At 57.4% G+C, this 25,352-nt stretch overlaps 1 protein-coding gene across 1 annotated transcript in view; it reads left to right on the top strand.

The window, feature by feature from the left end:
- The window catches only part of pex6 (peroxisomal biogenesis factor 6), a gene marked incomplete at its 5' end in the record, with an annotated part of 335,015 nt that overhangs the window by 154,603 nt on the left and 155,060 nt on the right, over window positions 1-25,352 (top strand). Inside the window, one exon of the mRNA XM_072500606.1 lies at window positions 5,534-5,669. Within this exon, the coding sequence (XP_072356707.1) occupies window positions 5,534-5,669 (136 nt within the window). The remainder of the gene's footprint in view (window positions 1-5,533; window positions 5,670-25,352) is intronic.

Raw genomic sequence — 25,352 nt, 5'->3', positions numbered from 1 at the left:
TGGATGTGGTATATCTGGATTTCCAGAAAGCCTTTGACAAGGTGCCACACAAAAAGTTGCTGCATAAGATAAAGATGCATGGCATTAAGGGGAAAGTAGTAGCATGGATAGAGGATTGGTTAATTAATAGAAAGCAAAGAGTGGGGATTAATGGGTGTTTCTCTGGTTGGCAATCAGTATCTAGTGGTGTCCCTCAGGGATCAGTGTTGGGCCCACAATTGTTCAAAATTTACATAGCTGATTTGGAGTTGGGGACCAAGGGCAATGTGTCCAAGTTTGCAGACGACACTAAGATGAGTTGTAAAGCAAAAAGTGCAGAGGATACTGGAAATCTGCAGAGGGATTTGGATTGGCTAAGTGAATGGGCTAGGGTCTGGCAGATGGAATACAATGTTGACAAATGTGAGGTTATCCATTTTGGTAGGAATAACAGCAAAAGGGATTATTATTTAAATGATAAAATATTAAAACATGCTGCTGTACAGAGAGACCTGGGTGTGCTAGTGCAAGAGTCACAAAAAGTTGGTTTACAGGTGCAACAGGTGATTAAGAAGGCAAATGGAATTTTCTCCTTCATTGCTAGAGGGATGGAGTTTAAGACTAGGGAGGTTATGCTGCAATTGTATAAGGTGTTAATGAGGCCACACCTGGAGTATTGTGTTCAGTTTTAGTCTCCTTACTTGAGAAAGGACGTACTGGCACTGGAGGGTGTGCAGAGGAGATTCACTAGGTTAATCCCAGAGCTGAAGGGGTTGGATTACGAGGAGAGGTTGAGTAGACTGGGACTGTACTCGTTGGAATTCAGAAGGATGAGGGGGGATCTTATTGAAACATATAAAATTATGAAGGGAATAGATAGGATAGATGCGGGCAGGTTGTTTCCATTGGCGGGTGAAAGCAGAACTAGGGGGCATAGCCTCAAAATAAGGGGAAGTAGTTTTAGGACTGAGTTTAGGAGGAACTTCTTCACCCAAAGGGTTGTGAATCTATGGAATTCCTTGCCCAGTGACGCAGTAGAGGCTCCTTCATTAAATGTTTTTAAGATAAAGATAGATAGTTTTTTGAAGAATTAAGGGTTATGGTGTTCGGGCTGGAAAGTGGAGCTGAGTCCACAAAAGATCAGCCATGATCTCATTGAATGGTGGAGCAGGCTCGAGGAGCCAGATGGCCGACTCCTGCTCCTAGTTCTTATAACAGACTCTAAAATCTTACCAATGACTGAAGTCAGGCTAACCGGCCTATAATTTCCCGTCTCCTGTCTCCCTCCCTTCTTAAACACGGTGTTACATCAGCCACTTTCGAGTCCTCTGGGACCCTTCCTGCCTCCACAATTTCCTCAGCTATCTCTTTTAGAACCCTGGGGTGTAGTCCATCCGGGCCAGGTGACTTATCCACCTTCAGACCTTTCAGTTTCCCCAGAACCTTCTCCTTAGTAATGGTCACTGCACTCACCTCTGCCCCCTGGTTCTGGAGCTCTGGCATCCCACTGGTGTCTTCCACCGTGAAGACTAATGCAAAGTAACGATTCAGTTCCTCTGCCATTTCTTTGTTTCCTATTATCACTTCTCCAGCCACGTTTTCAATGGTCCAATGTCTATTTTTGCCTCTCTTACCTTTTATATATTGAAAGAAACTCTTCCTATCTTCTTTTATATTACTAACTAACTTGAACTCATATTTCACCTTCACTCCTCTTATTGCTTTTTTAGTTGTCCTCTGCTCGCTTTTAAATGATTCCTAATCCTCTTGTTTCCCACTAATGCTCGCCACTTTGTCTGCTTTTTCTTTAGCCTTTATGCTGTCCTTGACATCCCTCGTCAGCCATGGATGCCTTGTCCTCCCCTTAGCATGTTTCCTCCTCCTTGGGATGAATTTCTGCTGTGCCTCCCCAATAACCCCCAAAACTCCTGCCATTGCAGTTCCACTGTCTTCCCTGCTCGGCTCCTTCTCCAATCAACTCTGGCCAGCTCCTCCCTCATGTCTTTGTGTAGTTACCCTTATTTAATTGTAATACCGAATGAAGAAGTCTTGCTCTAATTGTCCAGGGTGTTGGTGAGACCACATCTGGAATAGTGCCGGCAACTTGGGTCTCCACATTTATGGAAGGATGTACTTACGTTGGATGGTGTTCTGGATCAATACATTGAGGAGCCAAGGGAACAGGCCATCCTGGGTGGGTGCTGTGTAATGAGAAGGGAATCATTGCCAATCTGGCTGTGTGAGACCCTCGGGGATTCTATAATATGATAGAATTTATTATCAAGATAGAACATGGAACATACAGTGCAGAAGGAGGCCATTCGGCCCATCGAGTCTGCACTGACCCACTTAAACCTTCACTTCCACCCTATCCCCGTAACCCCTCCTAACCTTTTTGGACACTAAGGGCAATTGATCATGGCCAATCCACCCAAATTGCACATCTTTGGGCTGTGGGAGGAAACCGGAGCACCCGGAGGAAACCCACGCAGACACGGGGAGAACGTGCAGACTCCGCACGGACAGTGACCCAGCGGGGAGTCGAACCTGGGAGCCTGGCGCTGTGAAGCCACAGTGCTAACCACTGTGCTCCCGTGCTGCCCCAGTGGATGGAGAGTGAAGTCGTTGACTCTGAGCCTAGGGTCCTGAATCTTAATAAAGTACAGTAAGAAGTCTTACAACACCAGGTCAAAGTCCAACAGGTTTGTTTCAAACACTAGCTTTCGGAGCGCTGCTCCTTCCTCAGGTGAACTTAAAGGGATGACAGTGGATAAACAATGGCAAATATTCACGGAATGTATGGGGGAACTGCAGCAACTGTTCATTCCTGTCTGGCACAAACGCAAAGGGGGTAAGAGGGCCAATCCATGGCTTACAAAGGAAATTAGAAATAGTATCCGATCCAAGGAAGAAGCATACAGATTGGTCAAGAAAAATAATAGATCTGGGGATTGGGAAAAGTTTAGAATTCAGCAAAGAAGGACGAAGGGATTTATTAAGAAGTGTAAAATAGAGCACACGACAGAAAGCTTGCTGGGAACATAAAGACAACGCAGAATCGCCGAGCAGAAACTTCCCGTACCAGTCTCCCCGAACAGGCGCCGGAATGTGGCGACTAGGGGCTTTTCGCAGTAACTTTATTGAAGCCCACTTGCGACAATAAGCGATTATTATTATTGTTATTATTATTATTACCTAGTTCCGCACACACGAGTGCGGCCTCAACCGGGACCTGGGATTCATGTCACATTACATTAATCCCCCACCATCTGGCCTGCGAAATCCTACCAACTGTCCTGGCTTGGTACAATTCACACCTCTTTAACCTGGGGTTACCCCATCTCTGGCTCTGTAAACACTTAATCACCTGCTAATGCTCGCATTCCAAGCATTGTCTTGCATCTTTGAATCTGTCTATATATGTGTTTCTGGAACATCCCTCTTCATTCACCTGAGGAAGGAGCAGCGCTCCGAAAGCTAGTGATTTGAAACAAACCTGTTGGACTTTAACCTGGTGTTGTAAGACTTCTTACTGTGCTCACCCCAGTCCAAAGCCGGTATCTCCACATCACAAATAAAATTACAGCACAGGAACAGGCCCTTCGGCCCTCCAAGCCCGTGCCGACCATGCTGCCCGACTAAACTACAATCTTCTACTCTTCCTGGGTCCGTATCCCTCTATTCCCATCCTATTCATGTACTTGTCAAGATGCCCCTTAAATGTCCCTATCGTCCCTGCTTCCACCACCTCCTCCGGCAGCGAGTTCCAGGCACCCACTACCCTCTGTGTAAAAAACTTCCCTCGTACATCTACTCTAAACCTTGCCCCTCACACCTTAAACCTATGCCCCCTAGTAATTGACCCCTCTACCCTGGGGAAAAGCCTCTGACTATCCACTCTGTCTATGCCCCTCATAATTTTGTATACCTCTATCAGGTCGCCCCTCAACCTCCGTCGTTCCAGTGAGAACAAACCGAGTTTACTTAACCGCTCCTCATAGCTAATGCCCTCCATACCAGGCAACATTCTGGTAAATCTCTTCTGCACCCTCTCTAAAGCCTCCACATCCTTCTGGTAGTGTGGCGACCAGAATTGAACACTATGCTCCAAGTGTGGCCTAACTAAGGTTCTATACAGCTGCAACATGACTTGCCAATTCTTATACTCAATGCCCCGGCCAATGAAGGCAAGCATGCCGTATGCCTTCCTGACTACCTTCTCCACCTGCTTGCCACTTTCAGTGACCTGTACACCCAGTTCCCCGTGCCTATCGATACTCTTAAGGATTCTGACATTTACTGCATATTTACTGTATATATCCCCTCTTTGTTAGACCTTCCAAAATGCATTATTACCTCCCATGGGCGGCACGGTTCGATTCCCGGCTTGGCTCACTGTCTGTGCGGAGTCTGCACGTTCTCCCCGTGTCTGCGTGGGTTTCCTCCGGGTGCTCCAGTTTCCTCCCACAAGTCCCGAAAGACGTGCTGTAGGTGATTTGGACATTCTGAATTCTCCCTCAGTGACCCGAACAGGTGTCGCAGTGTGGCGACGAGGGGATTTTCACAGTAACCTCATTGCAGTATTAGTGTAAAAACCTACTTGTGACACTAAAGATTATGTTGAACTTGCACAAAACACTTGTTGAGCCTCAACTAAAGTATTGTGTCCAGTTCTGGATGCCGGACATGAGGAAGGTTGTGAGGGCCTTGAGGAGGAGGACTACATAAGAACTAGGAGCAGGAGTCGGCCATCTGGCCCCTCGAGCCTGCTCCACCATTCAATGAGATCGTGGCTGATCTTTTGTGGACTCAGCTCCACTTTCCGGCCCAAACACCATAACCCTTAATCCCTTTATTCTTCAAAAACTATCTATCTTTATCTTAAAAACATTTAATGAAGGAGCCTCTACTGCTTCACTGGGCAAGGAATTCCATAGATTCACAACCCTTTGGGTGAAGAAGTTCCTCCTGAGCTCAGTCCTAAATCTACTTCCCCTTATTTTGAGGCCTAGTTCTGCTCGGTTCTGACTAGGTTCACGAGAATGGTTCCTGGGAAGATGAGCTACGGTATCGATCCGAGAAACTGGGGCTGCTTTCGCTGGTGGGAAGGAGAATGAGGGGAGATTGGATGCAGGCAATCAAACTGGGAATGAGAAGCAGAAATCCCCACCACCTGTTTGGGGGCAGTCAGGGAAGGGCAGGAAATGCTGGCCAAGCAGATGATAAAATAGATCATTTGCAAAAGGAGCGATGGTGACGAGGGGGAGCCTTTTCACAAAGCGAGTGGTTTGGAACACCCTGCCTGAGAATATGATGGAGCGGATTATTTTATGGCTTTCAAAAGGAAATTGGATCATAATCTAAAGGGAAAATAAATCTGTGGGGAAAAGCAGGGGAGGCTGCAGAGGGGGAGAATGTCCCCCGTGCTGTGTCGGTCAGGGTCGTTTATTCTGCTATCTGGGGTAGGATTTGACTGGATTACAGACTATGCTGCCAGGGCCCTGCCGAACCAAGCCTCCCACACTGAGCCTCTGTGTCCCTCTCATCTTCCCAGTTTTCCAGGTACAATTCCAAGTGTGCAGGACGAGTTGGACCTATGTGCTGCTGGAGTGACGATCCTGTGGGAGGATTTTCAGACCGCCTTGGATCAAATACAGAGAGCGCACTCACAGGCGATCGGAGCCGCAAAGGTCTGTCTGCAATCAGAGGGGAAATGTGGGAGCGGATCATTGCACACGGCCCTTACACCGGGATCCACACACACTGACCCGGCCCTTACACCGGGATCCACACACACTGACACCGCCCTGACACCGGGATCCACACACACTGACCCGGCCCTTACACCGGGATCCACACACACTGACCCAGCCCTTACACCGGGATCCACACACACACACTGACACGGCCCTTACACCGGGATCCACACACACTGACCCGGCCCTTACACCGGGATCCACACACACTGACCCGGCCCTTACACCGGGATCCACACACACTGACCCGGCCCTTACACCGGGATCCACACACACTGACCCAGCCCTTACACCGGGATCCACACACACTGACCCGGCCCTTACACCGGGATCCACACACACACACACTGACACGGCCCTTACACCGGGATCCACACACACTGACCCGGCCCTTACACCGGGATCCACACACACACACTGACACGGCCCTTACACCGGGATCCACACACACACACTGACCCGGCCCTTACACCGGGATCCACACACACTGACCCGGCCCTTACACCGGGATCCACACACACTGACACGGCCCTTACACCGGGATCCACACACACTGACCCGGCCCTTACACCGGGATCCACACACACACTGACACGGCCCTTACACCGGGATCCACACACACTGACACGGCCCTTACACCGGGATCCACACACACTGACACGGCCCTTACACCGGGATCCACACACACACACTGACACGGCCCTTACACCGGGATCCACACACACTGACACGGCCCTTACACCGGGATCCACACACACACACTGACACGGCCCTTACACTGGGATCCACACACACACACTGACACGGCCCTTACACCGGGATCCACACACACACACACTGACACGGCCCTTACACCGGGATCCACACACACACTGACACGGCCCTTACACCGCGATCCACACACGCACACACTGACACTGCCCTTACACCGGGATCCACACACACTGACCCGGCCCTTACACCGCGATCCACACACACACACACACACACACACACACTGACACGGCCCTTACACCGGGATCCACACACACACTGACACGGCCCTTACACCGGGATCCACACACACTGACACGGCCCTTACACCGGGATCCACACACACACACACTGACACGGCCCTTACACCGGGATCCACACACACTGACCCGGCCCTTACACAGGGATCCACACACACACACACACACACACACACACTGACACGGCCCTTACACCGGGATCCACACACACTGACACGGCCCTTACACCGGGATCCACACACACACACTGACACGGCCCTTACACCGGGATCCACACACACTGACACGGCCCTTACACCGGGATCCACACACACACACTGACACGGCCCTTACACCGGGATCCACACACACACACTGACACGGCCCTTACACCGGGATCCACACACACTGACACCGCCCTGACACCGGGATCCACACACACTGACCCGGCCCTTACACCGGGATCCACACACACTGACACGGCCCTTACACCGGGATCCACACACACTGACCCGGCCCTTACACCGGGATCCACACACACTGACACGGCCCTTACACTGGGATCCACACACACACACTGACACGGCCCTTACACCGGGATCCACACACACACACACTGACACGGCCCTTACACCGGGATCCACACACACACTGACACGGCCCTTACACCGGGATCCACACACACTGACACGGCCCTTACACCGGGATCCACACACACACACACTGACACGGCCCTTACACCGGGATCCACACACACTGACCCGGCCCTTACACCGCGATCCACACACACACACACACACACACACACACTGACACGGCCCTTACACCGGGATCCACACACACTGACACGGCCCTTACACCGGGATCCACACACACACACTGACACGGCCCTTACACCGGGATCCACACACACTGACACGGCCCTTACACCGGGATCCACACACACACACTGACACGGCCCTTACACCGGGATCCACACACACACACTGACACGGCCCTTACACCGGGATCCACACACACTGACACCGCCCTGACACCGGGATCCACACACACTGACCCGGCCCTTACACCGGGATCCACACACACTGACACGGCCCTTACACCGGGATCCACACACACTGACCCGGCCCTTACACCGGGATCCACACACACTGACATGGCCCTTACACCGGGATCCACACACACACACACACACTGACACGGCCCTTACACCGGGATCCACACACACACACACCCACACTGACACGGCCCTTACACCGGGATCCACACACACTGACACGGCCCTTGCACCGGGATCCACACACACTGACCCGGCCCTTACACCGGGCTCCACACACACTGACACGGCCCTTACACCGGGAGCACACACACACACTGACACGGCCCTTACACCGGGATCCACACACACTGACACGGCCCAGACACCGCGATCCACACACACACACACACACACACTGACACGGCCCTTACACCGGGATCCACACACACTGACACGGCCCTTACACCGGGATCCACACACACACACTGACACGGCCCTTACACCGGGATCCACACACACTGACACGGCCCTTACACCGGGATCCACACACACTGACACGGCCCTTACACCGGGATCCACACACACACACTGACACGGCCCTTACACCGGGATCCACACACACTGACACGGCCCAGACACCGCGATCCACACACACACACACACACACTGACACGGCCCTTACACCGGGATCCACACACACACTGACACGGCCCTTACACTGGGATCCACACACACACACTGACCCGGCCCTTACACCGGGATCCACACACACTGACACGGCCCTTACACCGGGATCCACACACACTGACCCGGCCCTTACACCGGGATCCACACACACTGACACGGCCCTTACACCGGGATCCACACACACTGACACGGCCCTTACACCGGGATAAACACACACACACACTGACACGGCCCTTACACCGGGATCCACACACACACACACACACACACACACACTGACACGGCCCTTACACCGGGATCCACACACACACTGACACGGCCCTTACACCGGGATCCACACACACTGACACGGCCCTTACACCGGGATCCACACACACACACACTGACCCGGCCCTTACACCGGGATCCACACACACTGACACGGCCCTTACACCGGGATCCACACACACTGACCCGGCCCTTACACCGGGATCCACACACACTGACCCGGCCCTTACACCGGGATCCACACTCACTGACCCGGCCCTTACACCGGGATCCACACTCACTGACCCGGCCCTTACACCGGGATCCACACACACACACACTGACACGGCCCTTACACCGGGATCCACACACACTGACCCGGCCCTTACACCGGGATCCACACACACTGACCCGGCCCTTACACCGGGATCCACACTCACTGACCCGGCCCTTACACCGGGATCCACACACACACACTGACACGGCCCTTACACCGGGATCCACACACACTGACACGGCCCTTACACCGGGATCCACACACACTGACACACCCTTACACCGGGATCCACACACACTGACACGGCCCTTACACCGGGATCCACACACACTGACACGGCCCTTACACCGGGATCCCCACACACACACTGACACGGCCCTTACACCGGGATCCACACACACTGACATGGCCCTTACACCGGGATCCACACACACACACTGACACGGCCCTTACACCGGGATCCACACACACTGACACGGCCCTTACACCGGGATCCACACACACACACTGACACGGCCCTTACACCGGGATCCACACACACTGACACGGCCCTTACACCGGGATCCACACACACTGACACACCCTTACACCGGGATCCACACACACTGACCGGCCCTTACACCGGGATCCACACACACTGACACGGCCCTTACACCGGGATCCACACACACACACTGACACGGCCCTTACACCGGGATCCACACACACTGACACGGCCCTTACACCGGGATCCACACACACTGACACGGCCCTTACACCGGGATCCACACACACACACTGACACGGCCCTTACACCGGGATCCACACACACACACTGACACGGCCCTTACACCGGGATCCACACACACTGACCCGGCCCTTACACCGGGATCCACACACACACACTGACACAGCCCTTACACCGGGATCCCCACACACTGACCCGGCCCTTACACCGGGATCCACACACACACACACACACACACACACACTGACACGGCCCTTACACCGGGATCCACACACACTGACCCAACCCTTACACCGGGATCCACACACACTGACCCGGCCCTTACACCGGGATCCACACACACACACACTGACCCGGCCCTTACACCGGGATCCACACACACACACACTGACACGGCCCTTACATCGGGATCCACACACACTGACCCGGCCCTTACACCGGGATCCACACACACACACTGACACGGCCCTTACACCGGGATCCACACACACTGACACAGCCCTTACACCGGGATCCACACACACTGACCCGGCCCTTACACCGGGATCCACACACACACACTGACACGGCCCTTACACCGGGATCCACACACACTGACCCGGCCCTTACACCGGGATCCACACACACACACTGACACGGCCCAGACACCGGGATCCACACACACTGACACGGCCCTTACACCGGGATCCCCACACACTGACCCGGCCCTTACACCGGGATCCACACACACTGACCCGGCCCTTACACCGGGATCCACACACACTGACACGGCCCTTACACCGGGATCCCCACACACTGACTCGGCCCTTACACCGGGATCTACACACACTGACACGGCCCTTACAACGGGATCCACACACACTGACACGGCCCTTACACCGGGATCCACACACACTGACCCGGCCCTTACACCGGGATCCACACACACTGACCCGGCCCTTACACCGGGATCCACACACACTGACCCGGCCCTTACACCGGGATCCACACTCACACACACACACACACACACACACACTGACACGGCCCTTACACCGGGATCCACACACACACACACTGACACGGCCCTTACACCGGGATCCACACACACACACTGACACGGCCCTTACACCGGGATCCACACACACACACACACACACACACACACACACACACTGACACGGCCCTTACACCGGGATCCACACACACTGACACGGCCCTTACACCGGGATCCACACACACTGACACGGCCCTTACACCGGGATCCACACACACTGACACGGCCCTTACACCGGGATCCACACACACTGACACGGCCCTTACACCGGGATCCACACACACTGACCCGGCCCTTACACCGGGATCCACACACACACACTGACACGGCCCTTACACCGGGATCCACACACACACACACTGACACGGCCCTTACACCGGGATCCACACACACTGACACGGCCCTTACACCGGGATCCACACACACTGACACGGCCCTTACACCGGGATCCACACACACTGACACGGCCCTTACACCGGGATCCACACACACTGACCCGGCCCTTACACCGGGATCCACACACACTGACCCGGCCCTTACACCGGGATCCACACACACTGACCCGGCCCTTACACCGGGATCCACACACACTGACCCGGCCCTTACACCGGGATCCACACACACTGACCCGGCCCTTACACCGTGATCCACACACACTGACACGGCCCTTACACCGGGATCCACACACACTGATCCGGCCCTTACACCGGGATCCACACACACACACACTGACATGGCCCTTACACCGGGATCCACACACACTGACCCGGCCCTTACACCGTGATCCACACACACTGACACAGCCCTTACACCGGGATCCCCACACACTGACCCGGCCCTTACACCGGGATCCCCACACACTGACACGGCCCTTACACCGGGATCCACACACACTGACCCGGCCCTTACACCGGGATCCACACACACTGACACGGCCCCTACACCGGGATCCACACACACTGACACGGCCCTTACACCGGGGTCCACACACACTGACACGGCCCTTACACCGGGATCCCCACACACTGACCCGGCCCTTACACCGGGATCCACACACACACACTGACACGGCCCTTACACCGGGATCCACACACACACACACACACACACACACACACACACACACTGACACGGCCCTTACACCGGGATCCACACTCACACACACTGACACGGCCCTGACACCGGGATCCACACACACACACACACTGACACGGCCCTTACACCGGGATCCACACACACTGACCCGGCCCTTACACCGGGATCCACACACACACACACTGACACGGCCCTTACACCGGGATCCACACACACACACTGACATGGCCCTTACACCGGGATCCACACACACACACACACACTGACACAGCCCTTACACCGGGATCCACACTCACACACACTGACCCGGCCCTTACACCGGGATCCACACATACTGACCCGGCCCTTACACCGGGATCCACACACACTGACCCGGCCCTTACACCGGGATCCACACACACTGACCCGGCCCTTACACCGGGATCCACACACACTGACACGGCCCTTACACCGGGATCCACACACACACACACTGACACGGCCCTTACACCGGGATCCACACACACACACACACACTGACACGGCCCTTACACCGGGATCCACACACACACACACTGACACGGCCCTTACACCGGGATCCACACACACTGACCCGGCCCTTACACCGGGATCCACACACACACACACACTGACACGGCCCTTACACCGGGATCCACACACACACACACACACACACTGACACGGCCCTTACACCGGGATCCACACACACTGACACGGCCCTTACACCGGGATCCACACGCACACACTGACACGGCCCTTACACCGGGATCCACACACACTGACCCGGCCCTTACACCGGGATCCACACACACTGACACGGCCCTTACACCGGGATCCACACACACTGACCCGGCCCTTACACCGGGATCCACACACACTGACCCGGCCCTTACACCGGGATCCACACACACTGACATGGCCCTTACACCGGGATCCCCACACACTGACCCGGCCCTTACACCGGGATCCACACACACACACACACACTGACCCGGCCCTTGCACCGGGATCCACACACACACACTGACACGGCCCTTACACCGGGACCCACACACACTGACCCGGCCCTTACACTTGGATCCACACACACACACTGACCCGGCCCTTACACCGGGATCCACACACACACACACACACTGACACGGCCCTTACACCGGGATCCACACACACTGACACGGCCCTTACACCGGGATCCACACACACACACACTGACACGGCCCTTACACCGGGATCCACACACACTGACCCGGCCCTTACACCGGGATCCACACACACACACTGACACGGCCCTTACACCGGGATCCACACACACTGACACGGCCCTTACACCGGGATCCACACACACTGACACGGCCCTTACACCGGGATCCACACACACTGACACGGCCCTTACACCGGGATCCACACACACTGACACGGCCCTTACACCGGGATCCACACACACTGACACGGCCCTTACACCGGGATCCACACTCACACACTGACACGGCCCTTACACCTGGATCCACACACACTGACACGGCCCTTACACCTGGATCCACACACACTGACACGGCCCTTACACCGGGATCCACACTCACACACTGACACAGCCCTTACACCGGGATCCATACACACTGACACGGCCCTTACACCGGGATCCACACACACTGACACGGCCCTTACACCGGGATCCACACACACTGACCCGGCCCTTACACCGGGATCCACACACACTGACACGGCCCTTACACCGGGATCCACACACACACACTGACACGGCCCTTACACCGGGATCCACACACACACACTGACACGGCCCTTACACCGGGATCCACACACACACACTGACACAGCCCTTACACCGGGATCCACACACACTGACACGGCCCTTACACCGGGATCCACACACACTGACACGGCCCTTACACCGGGATCCACACACACTGACCCGGCCCTTACACCGGGATCCACACACACACACTGACACGGCCCTGACACCGGGATCCACACACACTGACACGGCTCTTACACCGGGATCCACACACACAGACACGGCCCTTACACCGGGATCCACACACACTGACACGGCCCTTACACCGGGATCCACACACACTGACACGGCCCTTACACCGGGATCCACACACACTGACCCGGCCCTTACACCGGGATCCACACACACTGACCCGGCCCTTACACCGGGATCCACACACACACACTGACACGGCCCTTACACCGGGATCCACACACACTGACCCGGCCCTTACACCGGGATCCACACACACTGACATGGCCCTTACACCGGGATCCCCACACACTGACCCGGCCCTTACACCGGGATCCACACACACACACACACACTGACCCGGCCCTTGCACCGGGATCCACACACACACACTGACACGGCCCTGACACCGGGACCCACACACACTGACCCGGCCCTTACACTTGGATCCACACACACACACTGACCCGGCCCTTACACCGGGATCCACACACACACACACACACTGACACGGCCCTTACACCGGGATCCACACACACTGACACGGCCCTTACACCGGGATCCACACACACACACACTGACACGGCCCTTACACCGGGATCCACACACACTGACCCGGCCCTTACACCGGGATCCACACACACACACTGACCCGGCCCTTACACCGGGATCCACGCACACTGACATGGCCCTTACACCGGGATCCCCACACACTGACCCGGCCCTTACACCGGGATCCACACACACACACACACACACTGACCCGGCCCTTGCACCGGGATCCACACACACACACTGACACGGCCCTGATACCGGGACCCACACACACTGACCCGGCCCTTACACTTGGATCCACACACACACACTGACCCGGCCCTTACACCGGGATCCACACACACACACACACACACACTGACACGGCCCTTACACCGGGATCCACACACACTGACACGGCCCTTACACCGGGATCCACACACACTGACACGGCCCTTACACCGGGATCCACACACACTGACACGGCCCTTACACCGGGATCCACACACACTGACACGGCCCTTACACCGGGATCCACACTCACACACTGACACGGCCCTTACACCTGGATCCACACACACTGACACGGCCCTTACACCTGGATCCACACACACTGACACGGCCCTTACACCGGGATCCACACTCACACACTGACACAGCCCTTACACCGGGATCCATACACACTGACACGGCCCTTACACCGGGATCCACACACACTGACACGGCCCTTACACCGGGATCCACACACACTGACCCGGCCCTTACACCGGGATCCACACACACTGACACGGCCCTTACACCGGGATCCACACACACACACTGACACGGCCCTTACACCGGGATCCACACACACACACTGACACGGCCCTTACACCGGGATCCACACACACACACTGACACGGCCCTTACACCGGGATCCCCACACACTGACCCGGCCCTTACACCGGGATCCACACACACACACTGACACGGCCCTGACACCGGGACCCACACACACTGACACGGCTCTTACACCGGGATCCACACACACAGACACGGCCCTTACACCGGGATCCACACACACTGACACGGCCCTTACACCGGGATCCACACACACTGACACGGCCCTTACACCGGGATCCACACACACTGACCCGGCCCTTACACCGGGATCCACACACACTGACCCGGCCCTTACACCGGGATCCACACACACACACTGACACGGCCCTTACACCGGGATCCACACACACTGACCCGGCCCTTACACCGGGATCCACACACACACACTGACACGGCCCTTACACCGGGATCCACACACACTGACACGGCCCTTACACCGGGATCCACACACACTGACACGGCCCTTACACCGGGATCCACACACACACACAAACTGACACCGCCCTTACACCGGGATCCACACACACTGACACGGCCCTTACACCGGGATCCACACACACTGACACAGCCCTTACACCGGGATCCACACACACTGACACAGCCCTTACACCGGGATCCACACACACACACTGACACGGCCCTTACACCGGGATCCACACACACTGACCCGGCCCTTACACCGGGATCCACACACACACACTGACAAGTCCCTTACACCGGGATCCACACACACTGACCCGGCCCTTACTCCTGGATCCACACACACACACTGACCCGGCCCTTACACCGGGATCCACACACACACACTGACACGGCCCTTACACCGGGATCCACACACACACACTGACACGGCCCTTACACCGGGATCCACACACACACACTGACACGGCCCTTACACCGGGATCCACACACACTGACACGGTCCTTACACCGGGATCCACACACACAGACACGGCCCTTACACCGGGATCCACACACACACACTGACCCGGCCCTTACACCGGGATCCACACACACACACTGACACGGCCCTTACACCGGGATCCACACACACACACTGACCCGGCCCTTACACCGGGATCCACACACACTGACCCGGCCCTTACACCGGGATCCACACACACTGACACGGCCCTTACACCGGGATCCACACACACTGACACAGCCCTTACACCGGGATCCACACACACACACTGACACGGCCCTTACACCGGGATCCACACACACTGACACGGCCCTTACACCGGGATCCACACACACTGACCCGGCCCTTACACCGGGATCCACACACACTGACACAGCCCTTACACCGGGATCCACACACACTGACACGGCCCTTACACCGGGATCCACACACACTGACACGGCCCTTACACCGGGACCCACACACACACACTGACACAGCCCTTACACCGGGATCCACACACACACACTGACACGGCCCTTACACCGGGATCCACACACACTGACCCGGCCCTTACACCGGGATCCACACACACTGACCCGGCCCTTACACCGGGATCCACACACACTGACCCGGCCCTTACACCGGGATCCACACACACACACTGACACGGCCCTTACACCGGGATCCACACACACTGACACAGCCCTTACACCGGGATCCACACACACACAATGACACGGCCCTTACACCGGGATCCACACACACTGACACAGCCCTTACACCGGGATCCACACACACACACTGACACGGCCCTTACACCGGGATCCACACACACTGACACGGCCCTTACACCGGGATCCACACACACTGACCCGGCCCTTACACCGGGATCCACACACACTGACACGGCCCTTACACCGGGATCCACACACACACACTGACACGGCCCTTACACCGGGATCCACACACACTGACACAGCCCTTACACCGGGATCCACACACACACACTGACACGGCCCTTACACCGGGATCCACACACACTGACACGGCCCTTACACCGGGATCCACACACACACACTGACACGGCCCTTACACCGGGATCCACACACACTGACCCGGCCCTTACACCGGGATCCACACACACTGACCCGGCCCTTACACCGGGATCCACACACACACACACTGACACGGCCCTTACACCGGGATCCACACACACACACTGACACGGCCCTTACACCGGGATCCACACACACACACTGACACGGCCCTTACACCGGGATCCACACACACACACTGACACGGCCCTTACACCGGGATCCACACACACTGACACGGTCCTTACACCGGGATCCACACACACAGACACGGCCCTTACACCGGGATCCACACACACACACTGACCCGGCCCTTACACCGGGATCCACACACACACACTGACACGGCCCTTACACCGGGATCCACACACACACACTGACCCGGCCCTTACACCGGGATCCACACACACTGACCCGGCCCTTACACCGGGATCCACACACACTGACACGGCCCTTACACCGGGATCCACACACACTGACACAGCCCTTACACCGGGATCCACACACACACACTGACACGGCCCTTACACCGGGATCCACACACACTGACACGGCCCTTACACCGGGATCCACACACACTGACCCGGCCCTTACACCGGGATCCACACACACTGACACAGCCCTTACACCGGGATCCACACACACTGACACGGCCCTTACACCGGGATCCACACACACTGACACGGCCCTTACACCGGGACCCACACACACACACTGACACAGCCCTTACACCGGGATCCACACACACACACTGACACGGCCCTTACACCGGGATCCACACACACTGACCCGGCCCTTACACCGGGATCCACACACACTGACCCGGCCCTTACACCGGGATCCACACACACTGACCCGGCCCTTACACCGGGATCCACACACACACACTGACACGGCCCTTACACCGGGATCCACACACACTGACACAGCCCTTACACCGGGATCCACACACACACACTGACACGGCCCTTACACCGGGATCCACACACACTGACACAGCCCTTACACCGGGATCCACACACACACACTGACACGGCCCTTACACCGGGATCCACACACACTGACACGGCCCTTACACCGGGATCCACACACACTGACCCGGCCCTTACACCGGGATCCACACACACTGACACGGCCCTTACACCGGGATCCACACACACACACTGACACGGCCCTTACACCGGGATCCACACACACTGACACAGCCCTTACACCGGGATCCACACACACACACTGACACGGCCCTTACACCGGGATCCACACACACTGACACGGCCCTTACACCGGGATCCACACACACACACTGACACGGCCCTTACACCGGGATCCACACACACTGACCCGGCCCTTACACCGGGATCCACACACACTGACCCGGCCCTTACACCGGGATCCACACACACACACACTGACACGGCCCTTACACCGGGATCCACACACACTGACACAGCCCTTACACCGGGATCCACACACACTGACACAGCCCTTACACCGGGATCCACACACACTGACACGGCCCTTACACCGGGATCCACACACACTGACACGGCCCTTACACCGGGATCCAGACACACTGACCCGGCCCTTACACCGGGATCCACACACTGACACGGCCCTTACACCGGGATCCACACACACTGACCCGGCCCTTACACCGGGATCCACACACACACACTGACACGGCCCTTACACCGGGATCCACACACACTGACACGGCCCTTACACCGGGATCCACACACACTGACCCGGCCCTTACACCGGGATCCACACACACTGACCCGGCCCTTACACCGGGATCCACACACACACACACACTGACACGGCCCTTACACCGGGATCCACACACACTGACACGGCCCTTACACAGGGATCCACACACACTGACACAGCCCTTACACCGGGATCCACACACACTGACACAGCCCTTACACCGGGATCCACACACACTGACACGGCCCTTACACCGGGATCCACACACACTGACACGGCCCTTACACCTGGATTCACACACACTGACACGGCCCTTACACCGGGATCCACACACACACACTGACACGGCCCTTACACCGGGATCCACACACACTGACCCGGCCCTTACACCGGGATCCACACACACACACTGACAAGTCCCTTACACCGGGATCCACACACACTGACCCGGCCCTTACTCCTGGATCCACACACACACACTGACCCGGCCCTTACACCGGGATCCACACACACACACTGACACGGCCCTTACACCGGGATCCACACACACACACTGACACGGCCCTTACACCGGGATCCACACACACACACTGACACGGCCCTTACACCGGGATCCACACACACTGACACGGTCCTTACACCGGGATCCACACACACAGACACGGCCCTTACACCGGGATCCACACACACACACTGACCCGGCCCTTACACCGGGATCCACACACACACACTGACACGGCCCTTACACCGGGATCCACACACACACACTGACCCGGCCCTTACACCGGGATCCACACACACTGACCCGGCCCTTACACCGGGATCCACACACACTGACACGGCCCTTACACCGGGATCCACACACACTGACACAGCCCTTACACCGGGATCCACACACACACACTGACACGGCCCTTACACCGGGATCCACACACACTGACACGGCCCTTACACCGGGATCCACACACACTGACCCGGCCCTTACACCGGGATCCACACACACTGACACAGCCCTTACACCGGGATCCACACACACTGACACGGCCCTTACACCGGGATCCACACACACTGACACGGCCCTTACACCGGGATCCACACACACACAGACTGACACGGCCCTTACACCGGGATCCACACACACTGACACGGCCCTTACACCGGGATCCACACACACACACTGACCCGGCCCTTACACCGGGATCCACACACACTGACCCGGCCCTTACACCGGGATCCACACACACTGACACGGCCCTTACACCGGGATCCACACACACTGACACACCCTTACACCGGGATCCACAGACACTGACCCGGCCCTTACACCGGGATCCACACACACACACTGACACGGCCCTTACACCGGGATCCACACACACACACTGACACGGCCCTTACACCGGGATCCACACACACTGACACGGTCCTTACACCGGGATCCACACACACAGACACGGCCCTTACACCGGGATCCACACACACACACTGACCCGGCCCTTACACCGGGATCCACACACACACACTGACACGGCCCTTACACCGGGATCCACACACACACACTGACCCGGCCCTTACACCGGGATCCACACACACTGACCCGGCCCTTACACCGGGATCCACACACACTGACCCGGCCCTTACACCGGGATCCACACACACTGACACGGCCCTTACACCGGGATCCACACACACTGACACACCCTTACACCGGGATCCACAGACACTGACCCGGCCCTTACACCGGGATCCACACACACACACTGACACAGCCCTTACACCGGGATCCACACACACTGACCCGGCCCTTACACCGGGATCCACACACACACACTGACATGGCCCTTACACCGGGATCCACACACACTGACCCGGCCCTTACACCGGGATCCACACACACACACTGACACGGCCCTTACACCGGGATTCACACACACTGACACGGCCCTTACACCGGGATCCACACTCACACACTGACACGGCCCTTACACCGGGATCCACACACACACACTGACACGGCCCTTACACCGGGATCCACACACACTGACACGGCCCTTACACCGGGATCCACACACACTGACACGGCCCTTACACCGGGATCCACACACACTGACACGGCCCTTACACCGGGATCCACACACACACACTGACACGGCTCTTACACCGGGATCCACACACACTGACACGGCCCTTACACCGGGATCCACACACACACACTGACACGGCCCTTACACCGGGATCCACACACACACACTGACACGGCCCTTACACCCGGATCCACACTCGCACACACTGACACGGCCCTTACACCGGGATCCCCACACACTGACACGGCCCTTACACCGGGATCCACACACACTGACACGGCCCTTACACCGGGATCCACACACACTGACACGGCCCTTACACCGGGATCCACACACACTGACACGGCCCTTACACCGGGATCCACACACACACACTGACACGGCCCTTACACCGGGATCCACACACACTGACCCGGCCCTTACACCGGGATCCACACACACTGACCCGGCCCTTACACCGGGATCCACACACACACACACTGACACGGCCCTTACACCGGGATCCACACACACTGACACAGCCCTTACACCGGGATCCACACACACTGACACAGCCCTTACACCGGGATCCACACACACTGACACGGCCCTTACACCGGGATCCACACACACTGACACGGCCCTTACACCGGGATCCAGACACACTGACCCGGCCCTTACACCGGGATCCACACACTGACACGGCCCTTACACCGGGATCCACACACACTGACCCGGCCCTTACACCGGGATCCACACACACACACTGACACGGCCCTTACACCGGGATCCACACACACTGACACGGCCCTTACACCGGGATCCACACACACACACTGACACGGCCCTTACACCGGGATCCACACACACTGACACGGCCCTTACACCGGGATCCACACACACTGACACGGCCCTTACACCGGGATCCACACACACTGACACGGCCCTTACACCGGGATCCACACACACACACTGACACGGCTCTTACACCGGGATCCACACACACTGACACGGCCCTTACACCGGGATCCACACACACACACTGACACGGCCCTTACACCGGGATCCACACACACACACTGACACGGCCCTTACACCCGGATCCACACTCGCACACACTGACACGGCCCTTACACCGGGATCCCCACACACTGACACGGCCCTTACACCGGGATCCACACACACTGACACGGCCCTTACACCGGGATCCACACACACTGACACGGCCCTTACACCGGGATCCACACACACTGACACGGCCCTTACACCGGGATCCACACACACACACTGACACGGCCCTTACACCGGGATCCACACACACTGACCCGGCCCTTACACCGGGATCCACACACACTGACCCGGCCCTTACACCGGGATCCACACACACACACACTGACACGGCCCTTACACCGGGATCCACACACACTGACACAGCCCTTACACCGGGATCCACACACACTGACACAGCCCTTACACCGGGATCCACACACACTGACACGGCCCTTACACCGGGATCCACACACACTGACACGGCCCTTACACCGGGATCCAGACACACTGACCCGGCCCTTACACCGGGATCCACACACTGACACGGCCCTTACACCGGGATCCACACACACTGACCCGGCCCTTACACCGGGATCCACACACACACACTGACACGGCCCTTACACCGGGATCCACACACACTGACACGGCCCTTACACCGGGATCCACACACACTGACCCGGCCCTTACACCGGGATCCACACACACTGACCCGGCCCTTACACCGGGATCCACACAGACACACACACTGACACGGCCCTTACACCGGGATCCACACACACTGACACGGCCCTTACACAGGGATCCACACACACTGACACAGCCCTTACACCGGGATCCACACACACTGACACAGCCCTTACACCGGGATCCACACACACTGACACGGCCCTTACACCGGGATCCACACACACTGACACGGCCCTTACACCTGGATTCACACACACTGACACGGCCCATACACCGGGATCCACACACACTGACACGGCCCTTACACCGGGATCCACACACACACACTGACACGGCCCTTACACCGGGATCCACACACACACACTGACACGGCCCTTACACCGGGATCCACACACACTGACCCGGCCCTTACACCGGGATCCACACACACTGACACGGCCCTTACACCGGGATCCACACACACTGACACGGCCCTTACACCGGGATCCACACACACTGACCCGGCCCTTACACCGGGATCCACACACACTGACACGGTCCTTACACCGGGATCCACACACACTGACACCGCCCTTACACCGGGATCCACACACACTGACACGGCCCTTACACCGGGATCCACACACACACAGACTGACACGGCCCTTACACCGGGATCCACACACACTGACACGGCCCTTACACCGGGATCCACACACACACACTGACCCGGCCCTTACACCGGGATCCACACACACTGACCCGGCCCTTACACCGGGATCCACACACACTGACACGGCCCTTACACCGGGATCCACACACACTGACACACCCTTACACCGGGATCCACAGACACTGACCCGGCCCTTACACCGGGATCCACACACACACACTGACACAGCCCTTACACCGGGATCCACACACACTGACCCGGCCCTTACACCGGGATCCACACACACACACTGACATGGCCCTTACACCGGGATCCACACACACTGACCCGGCCCTTACACCGGGATCCACACACACACACTGACACGGCCCTTACACCGGGATTCACACACACTGACACGGCCCTTACACCGGGATCCACACTCACACACTGACACGGCCCTTACACCGGGATCCACACACACACACTGACACGGCCCTTACACCGGGATCCACACACACTGACACGGCCCTTACACCGGGATCCACACACACTGACACGGCCCTTACACCGGGATCCACACACACTGACACGGCCCTAACACCGGGATCCACACACACACACTGACACGGCTCTTACACCGGGATCCACACACACTGACACGGCCCTTACACCGGGATCCACACACACACACTGACACGGCCCTTACACCGGGATCCACACACACACACTGACACGGCCCTTACACCCGGATCCACACTCGCACACACTGACACGGCCCTTACACCGGGATCCCCACACACTGACACGGCCCTTACACCGGGATCCACACACACTGACACGGCCCTTAGACCGGGATCCACACACACTGACACGGCCCTTACACCGGGATCCACACACACTGACACGGCCCTTACACCGGGATCCACACACACTGACACGGCCCTTACACCGGGATCCACACACACTGACACGGCCCTTACACCGGGATCCACACACACTGACCCGGCCCTTACACCGGGATCCACACACACACACTGACACAGCCCTTACACCGGGATCCACACACACACACTGACACGGCCCTTACACCGGGATCCACACACACTGACACAGCCCTTACACCGGGATCCACACACACTGACACAGCCCTTACACCGGGATCCACACACACACACTGACACGGCCCTTACACCGGGATCCACACACACACACTGACACGGCCCTTACACCGGGATCCACACACACTGACACGGCCCTTACACCGGGATCCACACACACACACTGACACGGCCCTGACACCGGGATCCACACACACTGACCCGGCCCTTACACCGGGATCCACACACACTGACACGGCCCTTACACCGGGATCCACACACACACACACTGACACGGTCCTTACACCGGGATCCACACACACACACTGACACGGCCCTTACACCGGGATCCACACACACACACTGACCCGGCCCTTACACCGGGATCCACACACACTGACACGGCCCTTACACCGGGATCCACACACACTGACACGGCCCTTACACCGGGATCCACACACACTGACACAGCCCTTACACCGGGATCCACACACACACACTGACACGGCCCTTACACCGGGACCCACACACACTGACACGGCCCTTACACCGGGATCCACACACACTGACACGGCCCTTACACCGGGATCCACACACACACACTGACACGGCCCTTACACCGGGATCCACACACACTGACCCGGCCCTTACACCGGGATCCACACACACACACTGACACGGCCCTTACACCGGGATCCACACACACACACACACACACTGACACGGCCCTTACACCGGGATCCACACACACACACACACACACTGACACGGCCCTTACACCGGGATCCATACACACACACTGACACGGCCCTTACACCGGGATCCACACACACACACACACACACACTGACACGGCCCTTACACCGGGATCCA

Source organism: Scyliorhinus torazame, chromosome 4, assembly GCF_047496885.1.
Source record: "Scyliorhinus torazame isolate Kashiwa2021f chromosome 4, sScyTor2.1, whole genome shotgun sequence".
NCBI lineage: Eukaryota > Metazoa > Chordata > Chondrichthyes > Carcharhiniformes > Scyliorhinidae > Scyliorhinus > Scyliorhinus torazame.
The sequence above is the reverse complement of the archived record's forward strand: the minus strand, read 5'-3'. Positions and strand labels throughout refer to the sequence as shown.